The 15,928-nt window shown below is 35.0% G+C and overlaps 1 protein-coding gene across 5 annotated transcripts in view; it reads right to left on the minus strand.

The window, feature by feature from the left end:
* Positions 1–15,928, minus strand: part of PIK3C2G (phosphatidylinositol-4-phosphate 3-kinase catalytic subunit type 2 gamma) — a 354,340-nt gene that overhangs the window by 20,085 nt on the left and 318,327 nt on the right. For all 5 annotated transcript variants that reach the window (XM_040488787.1, XM_040488785.1, XM_040488783.1 and 2 more), the window contains one exon: positions 8,538–8,632. In XM_040488787.1, the coding sequence (XP_040344721.1) occupies positions 8,538–8,632 (95 nt within the window). The remainder of the gene's footprint in view (positions 1–8,537; positions 8,633–15,928) is intronic.

The raw sequence follows: 15,928 nt of genomic DNA on the forward strand, positions 1-15,928 counted from the left end.
TTTTCAGGAATAGAATTTAGTGATTAATCACTTACATATAACACCCACTGCTTATCCCAACAAGTGTCCTCCTTAATGCCCCTTACCCCTTTAGCTCTTACCCCCACCAATACTCCACCAGCGATCCTCAAAACATTCTCTGTGTTTAAGCCTCTTATGGTTTGTCTCCCTCTCTGTTTTTATATTGAAATCACTTCATTTTTAAGTGAGACAGGCTATTTAGGTCAAATATTTGTCACCTGACTATTCTCAGTTTAGTATTAAGTATTATAGATAGCAGAATTCACAGAGAAAAGCTATTCATTTATGAATGTAGCTTAAATTTAACTGCTCTGCATTGTGACTATTTTTCACAGTGGTATACACTTAAATGAATATTCACTTATTTAACAAACATGTATTAAGGGCATATTATTGTGTTAGGCATTGTAGAGTATACAAAATATATTTCCCACAGTTTCTTCCAATAAGTATATTGTCAATATAATTGAAACTACAGGGTAAACCAAAATGATAAAGGTTTTAAGAAATGAGATAAGGCAGTGAATATCAAATGGGTGGTGTAAACAGTAAGTGTAAGGAGGTCAAAGGAGAGAAGGATTACCAGGAACAAGAGTGATCTGGGAGATTCAGAAAGGATGAGGTTTGAGGTGAGCCTGGATGTTAGAAGGTAAATAGAAGGGAAGAGGAAGTATGATATACTTTGCTAGAATGACTGGAGCGTGTTTGATAAACAATGAGTAAACCATCTAGAATATAATACATGTTTTCTGTTGGGGAGGATGGATATAAAGACAGGTAGAGCTAAATTGTGTAGTACCTTAAATATTAGGCTAAGGAATTTGAGATTTACAAAGATTCTGTTAGCATTTTTTATTGATATGTTAAAAATAGAATTTTAGGATGTTTTATGCAGAATGGATTAAGAAAGTAGAACACAAGGACAGGAATATCATAACAATCAAAATAGTCCATAAGTGAATTAATAGAGACTATAGAATAGGATTTTGGCAAAAATAAAAGTAACAACAAACTAAAAGGATTTTCTGATGATTATATATAGCAGTACTGGAATAAGTTAAAATATGGAAAATAAATTATAAGGACATTTTGACCAGGGGTTACTTGAGGTTGGTGCAACAATTTTTTTAAATAAGCAGTCAAGAGTGAGAGTTGATTTCAGTGAAAAGTAGAGAGCTATAATTTAGCACTGTTGAGTTTCAGGAGATGGCAAGATATCAGAGTGCAAATGTCCATCAGGCAGTTGAAAATATGTAAATTGGGTTCAGAGATATATTTAAAGTAGAGATATAAATTTAGGAGTAATTCACATAATGTTCAAAGCCTCAAGACTGGATGGAATTTTTTTAGGAAATCAATTTGAAGAGTTAAAACCATGAATACTGGAAAATCTTCACATTTAAGGGTTAAAGGTGAAGCCAGCATTTATTTAGCCACTACGTACATTAGTTTAAATTTGTAAATGCTGGGGTGTCTGGATGGCTCGGTTGGTTAAGTGTCCAACTTCCACTCAGGTCATGATCTCAATGTTTATGAGTTTGAGCCCTGCGTTGGGCTCTGTGCTGACAGCTCAGAGCCTGAAGCCTGCTTCAGATTCTGTCTCTCTCTCTCTCTCTGTCCCTCCACCACTCATGCACACACATATACACACATACTCTGTCTCTGTCAAATATAAATGAACGAAAAAGAATTAAAAATATATAAATACATTTGTAAATGCTAAGGAAGCCTCAGAAAGAGTGCTGTCAAAGAAGTGTAGAGAATATATGGGCAGTGAAGTTTCACTTTGTGAACAGTAAAGTTCACAAAGGAAGGACTAGTTAAAAATATTGATGATGGAAAGAGATGAGTTATTATTAGCATATTATTTATCATAGGTTTAAGAACAGTTTATGGTTTTTTTCATTAAGAAGTAATTGGTAATCTTCGAGGGTCAGTGTTTACTAACCCTGAAAAATCATGGAACAATGAAATATCTCTATCTGGGCCAGCTCCTCTCCACTATCCACTGCTTTGCCTCATATTCTTTGAAATGGGAGATCAATGTCATAATGGGCCAGCTCTAGAAGAGTAATTTTTTATTAATGAAATATAAGCCAAATACAATCAATGGGATAATTATTATTAGAAAATTATCCTTTATCATTTATTTAGATTGAAGTGCATTTAGGATAGAACAATGACATATCTCTTTCAAAAATCTAGGTTAAAAATATTGAATTGGGTTAGTCAGAGGAGTTAGCCAAGTTATTTTTAAAAGGATATACAAGGGGCACCTGGGTGGCTCCGTAGGTTGAGCATCCAACTTCGGCTCAGGTCATGATCTTGTGGTTTGTGAGTTCAAGTCCTGTGTGGGTCTCTGTGCTGACAGCTCAGAGTCTAGAGCCTGTATCAGATTCTGTGTCTCCCTCTCTCTTCCCCTCCCTTGCTTGCACTGTCTGTCTCTCTCTCAAAAATATATAAACATTAAAAAAAATAAAAAATAAAAGGATACACAGAACATTGTTATCTTTGTATGTCAAACATTGTCATCACCTGTACTTTATTTTCACAACCCTCTTTTGTCAACTTTACTAAATCTAAGTGTTGTATCTTCTACACCAACAAGCCCTTCAATTTGTTTGGTACCAAGTACAGAACTGGAATTGTATGTAGAGTGCCATTTTGATGTGTAATTAACCATTTGAGTGGTTCATGGACTACTTGTCCATGGAAGATATGGAAGAATTGTATGATCTATGAGGCCAGGAGAATATACATTTTAAAAATAAGAACTTCCAAGCTACACATACACATTAAAAATGTAAGAAAAATTTTAAATAGAAAATAAAATGCAATAAAATGTGTGTGTGTGTATTTAGCCTGGGGTTCTTACTGATGTGTTTGAGTCTATTTCTTTCTCTTCTGCTATTTTTTTTATATTAATTTCAGTGCATTTAAGGCCCAATGTGTATGTGTTTTGAAATCTAGTATCCGATGTCTAATGTTTAAGCAAATCCAACAATAAAAGGGACACATTTAAATCTTCTATATTTTTTATATTTTGTCTTACAGCTAAATTTGGGCTAATAATAATAGGAAAGGAAAGAGAAAGTAAAATAAAGGAAAAGAGAATAAAGGGAGAAAGTGAGGAGAGGAGGAAGAAAAGAAATGAGAACAAAGTTTTATCCTTCTGCTTTTGAAGCAAATTCTTTTATTCTTGGAGAACTAGATATGGTGAGCAGACAAGTTTAGGGCTGTAAATGATGAGGTCAAGGTTTTACGCCAGTATTGCCTCTCTAGATACATCTGTCTTCTCATAGAATGAGACAAGTCCCATCATTTCTGTTCCTTCATCCCTTCTGAGCATATGGCTAGGAGATCTAATACCATAAATATTCACAGCAAGATGAAACAGAACTTTTAATTAATTACTATACAAGTTGCTTATTGAATAATAAGGCTACAGAAGTCTTTTTTAATTGAAGTATAGTTGGATCACAGTGCTACATTAGTTTCAGGTGTACAACATAGTGATTCAACAAGTCTATATGTTACACTATGCTCACCACAAGTGTGACTACCATCTGTCACCATACAATGCTATTACAATTACAATACCATTGGCTATATTCTCTATGCTATACCTTTTATTCTCAGAACTTATTCATTCTGTAATTGGGAGCGTGTATCTCCCACTTCCCTTCACTCACTTTGCCCATCCTCCTACTCTCCTCCCTTCCGGCAACAATATAGTTTGTTCTCTATATTTATGGGTCTCTTTCTGTTTTGTTTTTAGATTCCACATATAAGTAAAATCATATACTATTTGTCTTTCTCTGGCGGACTTATTTCACTCAGCATTATACCCTCTAGGTCTATCCATGTTGTCACAAATGGCAAGATCTCATCCTTTTTAAATGGCTGAATAATATTCCATTATAGAGACAGAGATAGAGACAGAGATAGAGATCAAGATAGAGACTGAGATAGAGATAGAGACAGAGATATACCACATCTTCTTTATCCACTCATCTGTCAAGGGACACATGAGTAGTGTCCATATCTTGGCTACTATAAATAATGTCACAAATATAGGGGTGCATATATCTTTTCCAGTTAGGGTTTTCACCTTCTTTTGGTAAATATCCAGTAGTGAAATTACTGGAAAATATGGTATTTCTGTTTTTAGTTTTTGGAGGAACCTCCACACTGTTTTCCACAGGAGCTGCACTGATTTACATTCCCAGCAACAACAACACACAAGGGTTCCCTTTTCTCCACATTGTCATCAACACTCATTATTTTTCATCTTTCCTCCTGTTTTCATATCACAACTATTCTGACCTATTTTGTATCTTATTAAAGGATTAAACAGCATTCCATCTGAGATGTGTCCTGCTTTCCCTGATATTACTTGCACCTCATTTGAAATCATATCATTTTGCTATAGTGTAAGAGTCTCTGAGAGTGTGAGCACATTCAATATCAGAAGAGAGTCTGGAATCTTTATTGATTACTTTTAGAGCCTACTAGAATGCACATATTCTGGAGCAAGTAAATGAAAACAGTCTGGAAATGACGCAGACTAGGGGAATTCATGAGACCAGGAGAGACACTGCAGACATTGCAATTCATAGAGAGACATGTATAGAGAGACATGAAGATATCAGTGGAAAAGAGCATTTTATAGTGGGCTACTTGGGAAAATGCTAGAAAGATTTTTAAAAATGTTTTAAATTCAAATGATTTTTATATATGTCTCTGTTATATAAACTGAAACATTATTTTTAAAAGTCTTTGCCAACCTTCCAAATAACTGCATTACTTTGTCAGTCTCTGTTCACTAGAATAAATCACATTGGGCTGCTTTAAAAGGGAAAAAATTTAGCAAATTTTGTTTTAGCTTGTGAATTCACAGGAGGGACGTAATTCTTAGAGAAAAGCTTCAAAGATTTAATATAAGATAAACAATTCTTTTCATCAAACTTAATATTAAATATAACAGAGCTGCAGGCAGAATAATTCATTTTAACATTAAAATAAAATGAAGCACGGCTTCTTCAGTCTGATTACTTTGGCATGTGAAAATACTAAAGGCTCAGAAACTAAATAACAATTAGTTAAAACTTGAAATAAGCAAAGAAAATATGTTGAGAATTTATAGATAGATTTTCCTGTCATTTATATTATAGTGTTATCTCTGTCCTCAGATAAGCAGAAGAAATAAAAGAGTCATTTAAAAGTAGCTCTGAAAAATGCAAGGCATGAGAACTTTGTTTTGATGGTTTTTGGTAGGTGAACAAGATCGTAATTCTTAGTTGTTTATATCAGAAATAATTTGACATTCTTTTATTTAACAAAGTATTCATTGAGCATCTACTATGTACTTGACACTGTTTTAGCCCTTGGAGTAATAGCAGTGATATAGGGCCATGGAGACAAAAAGTTAGAAAAGGAAGTTTGGAAGTGGCAACAGGTAGTGGTTTTGCAGCTTTACATAGGGGAGTCAGAGAGGACCTCACTGAAAAGGTGGCAGTAAGACTTAGTCCTCCAGGATATGTGAGACTGAGCCATGAACCTGGGAAAAAACATTCCAGATGACATGAATAACAGGTACAAATGTCCTGGGGCAGAAACATGCTTATCATATTTAAGGAACAGGAAGGAAGACACTGAGGCTGGAGTGGAGTGATTGAGGGAGTCTGTCGAGATGAGGTTGGAGAGATCAAGGAGGCCAGATCAGTAGTAGGGCTTCATAGATCATTAATAAGTACTATGCCTTTCATTATAAGTGATATGAGTGAGACCTTTACCCTCAGAAGGATATGAGAGAAGAATGACAAGATCTGACTTTTATTACGAAAGGAATATTCTGGCTCCTAGGTTAGGAAAAGATTAGGAAGAAATACAAGTAGAAGCAGGGAGACCCATTAAGAGACTACAGCAGTGGGGCACCTGGGTGGCTTAGTTGGTTAAGTGTCCTACTTCAGCCTAGGTCATGATCTCACCATTCCCAAGTTCGAGCCCTGCATCAGGCTCTGTGCCGACAGCTCAGAGCCTGGAGACTGTTGCAGATTCTGGGTCTCCCTCTCTCTCTCTGCCCCTCCCCCATTTGAACTCTGTCTCTTGCTCTCAAAAATAAATAAACGTTAAAAAAGTTAAAAAGAGAGACTACAGCAGTGATTTAGGTGGGAGATGATGGTGGCTTGAACCATTTATGGTAGCAGTGAAGGGCAAAGGAGTGCAATTCTGGATTTGTTTGGAAAGCAGAGCTGACAGAATTTGCAGATAAATTGGTTGTAGTTTGTGAGAAATGTCAAAATGACACCAGGGACTTTGAGTAAATAGTAGGATAAAGTTTCTATTTCCTGTTATGGGAAAGTTTGCAAAAGGAGCAATAATCAGAAGTTCGATTTGGTGTATCTTAAGTTTGCAATGCCTATTCAATTTCTACTAGAGTTGTTGAGCAGTTAGTTATACATAAGCCTCTGGATTTCAGGGACAGTTCCAAGATGAGTTATAAATATGGAAGAGAAAGACATGTAAATGATATTTAACATCACAGGGCTGGAGTAGAAAAGAGAAGAGGTGTAGGAATGAATTTCAGGGCAATGCTAAGGGATCGGGGAGAAGAGATGAACCAGCAGGTAGACTGAGGAGTCAGATTGCAAGAAGTATTATTTCATTATTAATAACTTTCTTTCTGAGGACATTGGCACATGCTCTAGGGGCCCTAGATGGCTTTTTACTCCTTATAAGATGCACCTGGTCATTTGCCATGTGCCTATCATTTGACCTAAATCTTTAATTCTAGCTCTTGCTCACTTTCTCCCCTCCCTTCATGCCTGCATCACATTCGTTTTGAATATTCTTATTGTTAGTGTAACTTCATCTCACTATAAAATGCATTTTTGAAAACTGTCAAAAGTAATTTGGATATTTATCCGGTGAATAAAATGGGTGACCAAATTGGTTAATACTGCTTTTGATCAAATATTAGGCATGACTATTGAGTAATATCACCAAGTTTACTGTGTGGTTTATAGGCCAGATCTAAAAGCAATGTCAATAGGCGTGTTCTAAAACGTTTTGAGCAATGACATTATTGGAATAAATATATAATTTCAAGGAGGACTATTTTCAGTTAACAGTCATATAGCGTATACATATGTAAGTGCTGTTAACTTGATTAACACCATTTCTTAACATTCTCTTACTTTATCACATATGTTTATATAGATGCTTAAAGTCTATGAACATGCATATAGCCATAAACAGTGCCTAATTGAATCTTCATTTCCCAGACTAAGAATTTCTTAAACAACTCCTATTCTCATTTAAGATGATTATCTGATCAAAAGCAATTGAAAATAATTATTTTAATGACTAAAGTTCTACAGAAACACATCTAAGAATATTTGCCCAGCTATTACAAAAATTGCTGATTACAAAACCACAGACTTACAAACAAGCATCCTTGGATAGCTGGCTAATTCTAAGTTTGTAAAGGATGTATCCCCTGCAAATTATGCCAACTATTTGTTCACTGAACAGACATTTGTTAAATTCTAGTATGTTCCAGATCACATCACAATGAAGAGTTTGCTCTTTTAAGTCTTTCCAAGCACATCCTGATTTATATGCATAAGGGATAGAGCCAAAATAGGGCTACTGACTTTCTCTATAGTCTCCTAGGGAGTTTTACCATATGAAGGACCTGCTTTGAGTAGACTAGAGGAAGACTGGAGAAGTGGCAAGGCTTAGAGTTACCTCCTTCTGGTTACTGCACCCAGACTCAGACCATGAATCAATTACACTGTGACACAGAATGCTCTCTCCCTTACTCAATGTCAATGGTCCAATTGCTATTCATACCTCTGACTTGACCCATCTTCAGAGAGGAATAGGGTATAATGGAATAGCTTGCAGTTGTTTTTAGAGCTAACTACCATTGCTGTCCTATGTTCTGGTATATAAAGATGGGTTTCCTGTCCTCAAAATAATATTATGTTTTGAGGGGAAAGATATATCTCTGAGTAATTACATCAGAACATAATAACTGTTTGGGGGGTATAAACTCAATGTACTCAATGGGCATCTGGGGAGAAAGCCTTAGAGTTGCTGGCTTCACAGAGAAAGTGTTGGCATTATTCAAAGAGATGAGTTAATCTTCCACTAAGCTCAGCAAGATGAGATAGATGTAAATTCTTGGGACCTAGCTTTTTTCCCTTTGGACCTTAATGCTCTAGCTATTCCTGCATTTTCAAACCTTTTTTGCGAGATTTGACCTAACACTTCATTGTGAGTAAAGTCTAATTTTCATTCTAGGACTTGGCCTGTGAAATATTTTATAGTCTTTACCCTAGGGATTGCAATCATACAGAGGCAGAACATTGTAATTGGCCTACTGTTCCTCACTTAAACTTGGTGGCTGGCCCCATTCCTCTTACTAATGTTGACATTAATTGCCTGAGGGAGGCAAGTGATTTTTAAATGTAGGTTTACATGTTTCTCATTAGAAATAATAAACTTACAATGTTTTTCATGTGTTTCACTAGTATGGTCAGCTTCGCATCCTCATGTGATATCGCTAACTGCACCTTAGGTGTCTTGTCAGGAAACTTCTCACCTGATAAAGCAATAGAATTTCAGTGGGTTAAATTGGAAGCAGTTCATCACAGGATAAATTAGACATTTAAAGAGTAAAATAGGACCAATGAATAATGTGCAAAAGAAACATTTTTCAGATCATGTAGAAAACATAATACTCTTTCGGAAACTGAGTTGGTTGAAGATGGGATTTTTGTCTAATCATCCCGAACCCTCTCTTTCTCCTTATATTTTGTATTTTTGATTGATTTTGTGTTTGTTTTGATTATTTTCCCAATTATTTAAATTTGAAAACTTAGTGCCATTTTTGGCTCCAAATTTCTCAATGTTCAGTACAATAAGGGTAAGTATTAGAGAGTATGAAAGTGTTGACTTTAAAAGTCAGTAAGCCTGGGGTTCAGGTCCCAGGACTATACTTAAGACTGTGTTATAATAACTAAGTTAATTAACTTCCTTAAAGTGGAGATAATAGTTACCTACTTCAGAATAGTTGAGATGATTAGCTGAGAAATTCAAAAGTTTTCACAATGTAATCTCTCAATAAATGTTTGCAATTAATAAGTCTTCTCCACATATTTGCATTCATTTCTTTCTGTCTAGTTCCATAGCTCCTAGTTCAGACTTATACGAATATCTTGTCTGAACTACTAGAACATTCTCTTCTCCTCTCCTAGAACTCAAATCTATTTGGACACAATCACCAGTGTAATTTTCCTATGGCAACTTCTATAAAATTACTGTTTTTTGTTGTTGCTTATTTATTTTTGAGAGACAGAGAGTGGGGGAGGGGGCAAAGAGAGAGGGGACAGAGGATCCGAAGGCACTCCTGTGTTAACAGCAGCAGGCCAATGCAGTGCTGGAACTCATGAACTAGAGATCATGACCTGAGCCAAAGTTGCATGCTCAACCAACTGAGCCACCCACGTGCCCCTATAAAATTACTCTTTTAATCAAAGTACTCTTCATAGATTGCCAGTGCCTGTGAAAAAAAAATCTGAATTTCTCAGACTTATATTTTTGCTTCCTATTGTATTGAATATTTCTGTTTTTTTATTTCCCACTGTCTTTATTCCATACTGTAGTCTGTATGTTCAGTTCTACAAACATGCTCTGCTATATTATTCTCTTTATATGAAATGAACTCTTCTACCATTTTTGGCTATTGAACTTTTATCTTTCTACAAGGACTAATTAAAATGCAAAATAGTTTCTGTGGTCATCTCTCTCTGAACTCCCCTAACACAGCCCTTATCACTTAATATTTGTATCGTAATTATTATCTTACATGCCTCAATTTGTTTCGTGGACTATAATCTCCCCCAAGGGTGACTTTTTTTCCTATATCCTCAAGAGATATATAAATCAGTGTTGCTCCATAATGTCACACTAAACTTTTATTTAATAACAAAAGTAGTCTTATTTTTTTTTTTGAGTTATATCATTCCATCAATAAAATGAAGGCTCTCATTTTTTAATTAAAAATTTCTGGTTTATAGCCCAAAGATTAAGCATAATTTTCAGTGTCTCTGATATTTCCATTGCTAATCTCTGGTTGTATATTCTCTGAGGGAAGTTAGAGAGAAGTTTATTAATAACAAGAAATTTGGCAGCATTCTGCTATGGGCTCATTGTGGCCCACATTGTTTTCTGAGAGCCAGTTTCAGCTCTGTAATCCTCTCTAACCTTTGAGAATTAAACTTGACTGGTATGTTTCCTTTTCCAAAGATTTTTACATGTTTATGAGAGTAGTTTACACATTGTACGTTGGTAATTTTTTTTAAGTTTGTTTATTGATTTTGAGAGAGAGAGGGAGAGAGAGAGTCCCAAACAGGCTCTGTGCTGTCAGTGCAGAGCCCTACAGAGGGCTTGATCTCACAAACTGTGGGATCATGACCTGAGCCAAAATCAAGAGTCTTATGCTTAGCCAATGGAGCCACTCAGGTGCCCTGTATGTAGATAATATTAATTAATTTTATCGTCAATGTGCATTATTGATATTGAAATAATTAAAATTGACATTGTTTCTTACAATTGAAATGGTAATTACATAAAAATAATTAAAATTTTCCTTAAAATATCTTGATTACAATGACTGAGAGACATTATGACTTAGAGGTACTATGGGATATTTCTGATTGTAGTACTGAGGTAAATGGAATTCATAATAAAAAAATTTAATTGGATTTTTGGTATGAGCATGTTAAAAATGATGACTTTTTGATGTACAATGGACATTATTTTTGCATTAAAGTGTGAAAAGATTACTAGCTAGAAACTCAATGCATTTAATCAGAGGACTTTTAGGTTGAAGGTAAGAAATTAGCAAAAATTTATGATTGAGTGTCTAAATAGTAACCATATAACTGTTATTTGAACTGACTGAAGGTGATATTCCACTCTGAAACTCTTGTGCCAGATCAGTAACCAGATCTATCAATACCTGGCAGAATTCAGAACTCAGTGAAAATTCAGGCCACCAGAAAGTTTTAGTAGTCAGCGTAGTAATAGTAGAGGTACTTAATATTTCTAGAACTCTTACTGTATGCCAAACATTGGCTGAGAGCTTTATGTACATGAACTCACTCATCCTCATAGCAATTCTATAAAATTTGTGTTACCTCCGTTTTACACATGTGGGAACAAAAGCATTTGGTCAGAAGTCATGCAGACAATAAACCATGCAGGGTCAAATGATCTCTAAAGCCTATGTTCTTAAACATTGTGCTGTAAAGGGGCAAACATGGGAGCAATAATCTAAGGGAAAGAAATGAAGAACCCAGAGAGGGAGAATTTTGAGAATAGTTCCATATGGACAAGAAGATGCTGGAATATTTTGACTTTCTGCTTCAAGTTAGTCTGGAGAATCTGATATACTTAATTTAATCATTTATAATAACCCTAAGAACTAATGGGACACCTGGGTAGCTCAGTCAGGTGTCTTACTCTTGACTCAGGTCATGATTTTGGCTCAGGCCATGATCTCATGGTTGGTGAATTTGAGCCCTGCCTCAGACTCTGTGCCGTGCTGACAGCTTGTCCTTACTCCCTCATGTGCGTGCACTCTTTCTATCTCTTTCTGTTTGATCCTAAGGATGATTGTGTTGAAATGTTTGAATGTATGACACTATAGCAGATAATACAGCACTCATTATGCATCCTGTGTCCATTAATGTTAAGAAATAGCATTTCAAATCTAACATTTTCAGATGACAATATATTCATAATTAAAAAAATAAAAATTTACTTTAAAAGTATACAGCAAAACATCTTCCCCCATTCCTAACACCTATCCACCCAGTTCCTTGGCCATTATTTCATTAGTCTCCCATATGTCCCTCCAGAGGGACATTTCTCCTTCCACAATTTCTCCACATAAGCAAATATGAATAAGTATTTTTATCCACTCCCCCCCTTTTCCACAAAAGGAATAGCATATTTACTGTTCTGCACAAAGATCTTGGAGAAATTTTTATAATAACACAGAGTTTATTTATTTTTTAAAATATAGTTTCATACAAGGTGAAATACCATAATTTATTCAACCAGTTCCCTATCGATGGGCATGAGGGCAGTTTCCAATGTTTTCCAGCTGTTACAAACCATGCTGCAATAAATAGCTTTGTATGCATGTCATGTTGTACCTATGCACAAATATTATAGGATAAATTTCCAACAGAATTGATGGTCAAAGGGTATTAGCCATTTGTAATTTTGATAAATGTTGCCAAATCACCTTCCATGGAAGTTGTCGCAATTTGCATTACCACTAGCAGTGTCTAAGAGTGCCTGCTGATTTGTAACCAAGCTTATTAATTAAATTTTTGAATTTTTGCCAAATCTGATGAGTTAAAAATGGTATCAGTGTAATTTTAATTTGCATTTTTATTATGAGTGAGTTTGAGGACCATTTCTTTTGCTTAAGAGCCTTTGTATTTTGGGGTTCATACATCTTTTCATATTCTTTCCACAATTTTTTATTTGGTTATTGTCTTTTTCTTACCAATTTTTAGATGGTTATACATTTGACAACCAACTCTGTGATAAATTGCAAATATTTCACCCATTTTGTCATTTATCTTTGAATTTTTTTAAAAGTTTGCTATAGTTTTTCTATATCATGCAAAATTATTATGGTTCCTGGATTTGTAGTGTTAACTATACCAGCTCATCCTCAGATTATAAAAGATTGTTCTATGTTTTCTTTGTTTTGTTTTGTTTTGTTTTGTTTTTCTTTGTTTTGTTTCTATGTTTTGTTTTATATATATGGTTTTGTTATTTACATTTAAAATCTTTCATCCATTTGGTCTTTAACCTGGCATATGGTCTGAAATAAGCTATCTCATCACCATTTATTGAATTTTCCCTTAGTGGTTTGACCACATATTAAATTCCTGGATGTATTTGACTCTATTTATGTACAATCTGTTATGTTCTATTTATTCATTCTCTTTAGGCCAACACTACACTGTTTCAATTATCAAGGCTTTGTAATGTGTTTTATAGGGCTAGTATTACCTCTCTGCTTGTGTTCAATTTTCCTGGTCTTTATTTGTTTTTGTTTATGAACTGTAGAATTAACATGTAATTAAAAATAAATCTATTGATATTTAAAAAATTATATTCAGGATTATATCAGAAATATCTGACATAAGATTCATGATGTAGAATCTTCCTATACAAGAGAGCATGCTATTGGGTCTTTCCATTTGTTCAAGGCATCTTTGAAATCCCTCATTAATGCTTTAAAGTATTTTTCATTTGCTCTTGCATATTTCTTGTTCAATTTATTCCTAAGTTTTTTTTTGGCTGCTATTGTAAATGGGATCTATCTTTCTTTCTTTTCTTCTTCTCCTTCCTCCTCCTCCTCTTCTTCTTTCTTCTTCTTCTTCTTCTTCTTCTTCTTCTTCTTCTTCTTCTTCTTCTTCGCTGCCTCCTCCTCCTTCTTCTTCTCCTTCTTTATAGGTTTATGTATTTATTTTGAGAGAGAGAGTGCAAGTGGAGGAGGGGCAGATAAAGGGAGAGAAGGAATCCCAAGCAGACTCTGTGCTGTTAGCGCAGATCCAGATGCAGGCTCTATCTCATGAACTGTGAGATCATGACCTAAGCTGAAATCAACAGTTGGATGTTTAACCAACTGAGCCACCCAGGTACCCCTGGGATTTATCTTCCATGTTTATTTTATCTTTATCTATACATCAATTTGGTACCTGATACCTTTATTGAATTTTCATCATTTGTGCTAGATTCTTAGTTGATTCTTATTTTTTTAGGTATGTAATCATGTTACTGGCAGACATTGTTAGTTTTGTCTTCTCTTTGCCAAACTTTGTTTCTAAGATTTTTTTTCAATTTCATACAATCATTTCACAAATATTTATGGATATCTTATGGACAAGGCACTGTTCTAGACCCTTGGAACAGGTTAGACAAAATTCCTCTCTTGGCATTTCTATAGTAGCCAGGGATATATAAAAAGCAAAACCACACAATAAATAAGTAAAGGTTATTATAAGCTGAATATGATAAATGATAGGAAAAAAAAACCCAGAACATGATGAAGGCACTGAGGACTAACAGAATAAGAGTCAGTTTGCAATTTTAGATAGGATGATCAGTGTACTTCTCATTGAGAAGGTAAATTAAAAATTTTTTTTGATTTATTATTTTAGAGAGAGAGAAAATGCATGCCTTAGTGGGGAAGAGGTGGGGGGGGGGCGGTGCAGATAGAGGATCTGAAGTGGGGCTCGAACTCTTGAACCATGAGATCATGACCTGGGTGAAGCCGGACTCTGCTTAACTGACTGAGCTACCCAGTGGCCCAGAGAAGGTTAATTTTGAGCAAAGACCTGAAAGAGGTGAAACAGTAAGTTACCTGTTGGTACCCATGATGATCATGGGCATAGTGTCTTATTTTATAGTTTAGTGGAAATGCTTTTCCACTGTTTCCTTGTCATGCCTGATGTGGGCTTTGGATAGCCAAGATAGATACATTTTCTCATGTTAAAGCATTACCCATTTATTTTTATTTGAGTGCTTTGTCAAGAAAGTTTACTGAAATTTATCAAGTGCCTTTTCAGGGTCTATAGAGACAACCATATGATTTTTCTCTTTAAGTCTTTTAAGATGATAACATGTATACTGTATATTACCAATATTGAACCATTGTTGCATTTCTGGTCCTGGTGAATTTCATTCCTTTAGTGTGATGATGGATTATTTTGGCAAATATTTTAGAATTTTTCATTGATACTCAGAAGTGAGATTAGGCTGTGATTCCTTTTTTTGCTGTTCTTGTATTCCTTGAAGCTACTGGCATAAATACTTTATATGCTTCATAAGAATAATATGGAAAAATTTCCTTATTTTTCTCTGCTCTGGAATTAATTGTTTAACAGTGGAATCATCTACTTTTTAAAGGTTTTATAGAATTCCTGTGGAAATCATCTGAACTTGGTAGTGTTCTAAAGTTTGCTTTTTGAAGCTTTTTCTTTTCTCTCAAACTTGGTCTTTTCTAGAGCAAGGAAATTGTGTTTTCCTAGAACACTATCTATTTCAGACAGATTTGCAAATTTAGTTTTGTAGACTTGAGCAAAGTAGTCTCCTACTTTTCTTCAGTTTCATCTTTTTCTATGGTTACTTCTTGATTCTCCTTTTGTATTTTATATATTTGCATTTCCCCCCATTCGTTTTAATGTTTATTTGTGTTGGGGAGAGACAGAGACAGAGCGTGAGGTGGGGGGGGGGCAGAAAGAGAGAGGGAGATACATAATCTGAAGCAGGCTCCAGGCTGTCAGCACAGAGCCTGACGCGGGACTCGAACACACTAACCGAACGTGAGATCATGACCTGAGTTGAAGTCGGATGCTTAATGGACTGAGCCACCCAGGCATCCCTGCCCCCAGTCTTTTGATTATATTAGCCATTGGCTTTTTTATTTTATTGTTTACTTTTAAACTTCCAGATTTATTTATTCTGTTTTCTGTGTTCTAACTCATTAATCTCTACTTGACTCTTCATCCATTTATTTTTCTTTTTTGTATTCCTTTGTTTTGTTATGTGGTCTTATTCCAATTGTCCCAGTTATTGAGCATTGCTTTATCTTTCTCCCATGTTTCTGAGATGTATTGTTATTCTTTAGAAATTTTGCCATTTTGTGCTTTAAGTCCTTTTGGCCCAAGAGTTAAGAGAGGTTTTTTTTCATAAATATCTAAACTTAAGTATCTTTTAGCTTTCTGAATTTTTAAAATTAATTTCTCACTTTACTTTCTCATGATTAAAAAATATGTCTGTACTATTTCTACTTTTTAGGATTTAT

The sequence above is a fragment of the Herpailurus yagouaroundi genome, unplaced genomic scaffold, assembly GCF_014898765.1.
Source record: "Herpailurus yagouaroundi ecotype Mexico unplaced genomic scaffold, PumYag 166, whole genome shotgun sequence".
Taxonomy (NCBI): domain Eukaryota; kingdom Metazoa; phylum Chordata; class Mammalia; order Carnivora; family Felidae; genus Herpailurus; species Herpailurus yagouaroundi.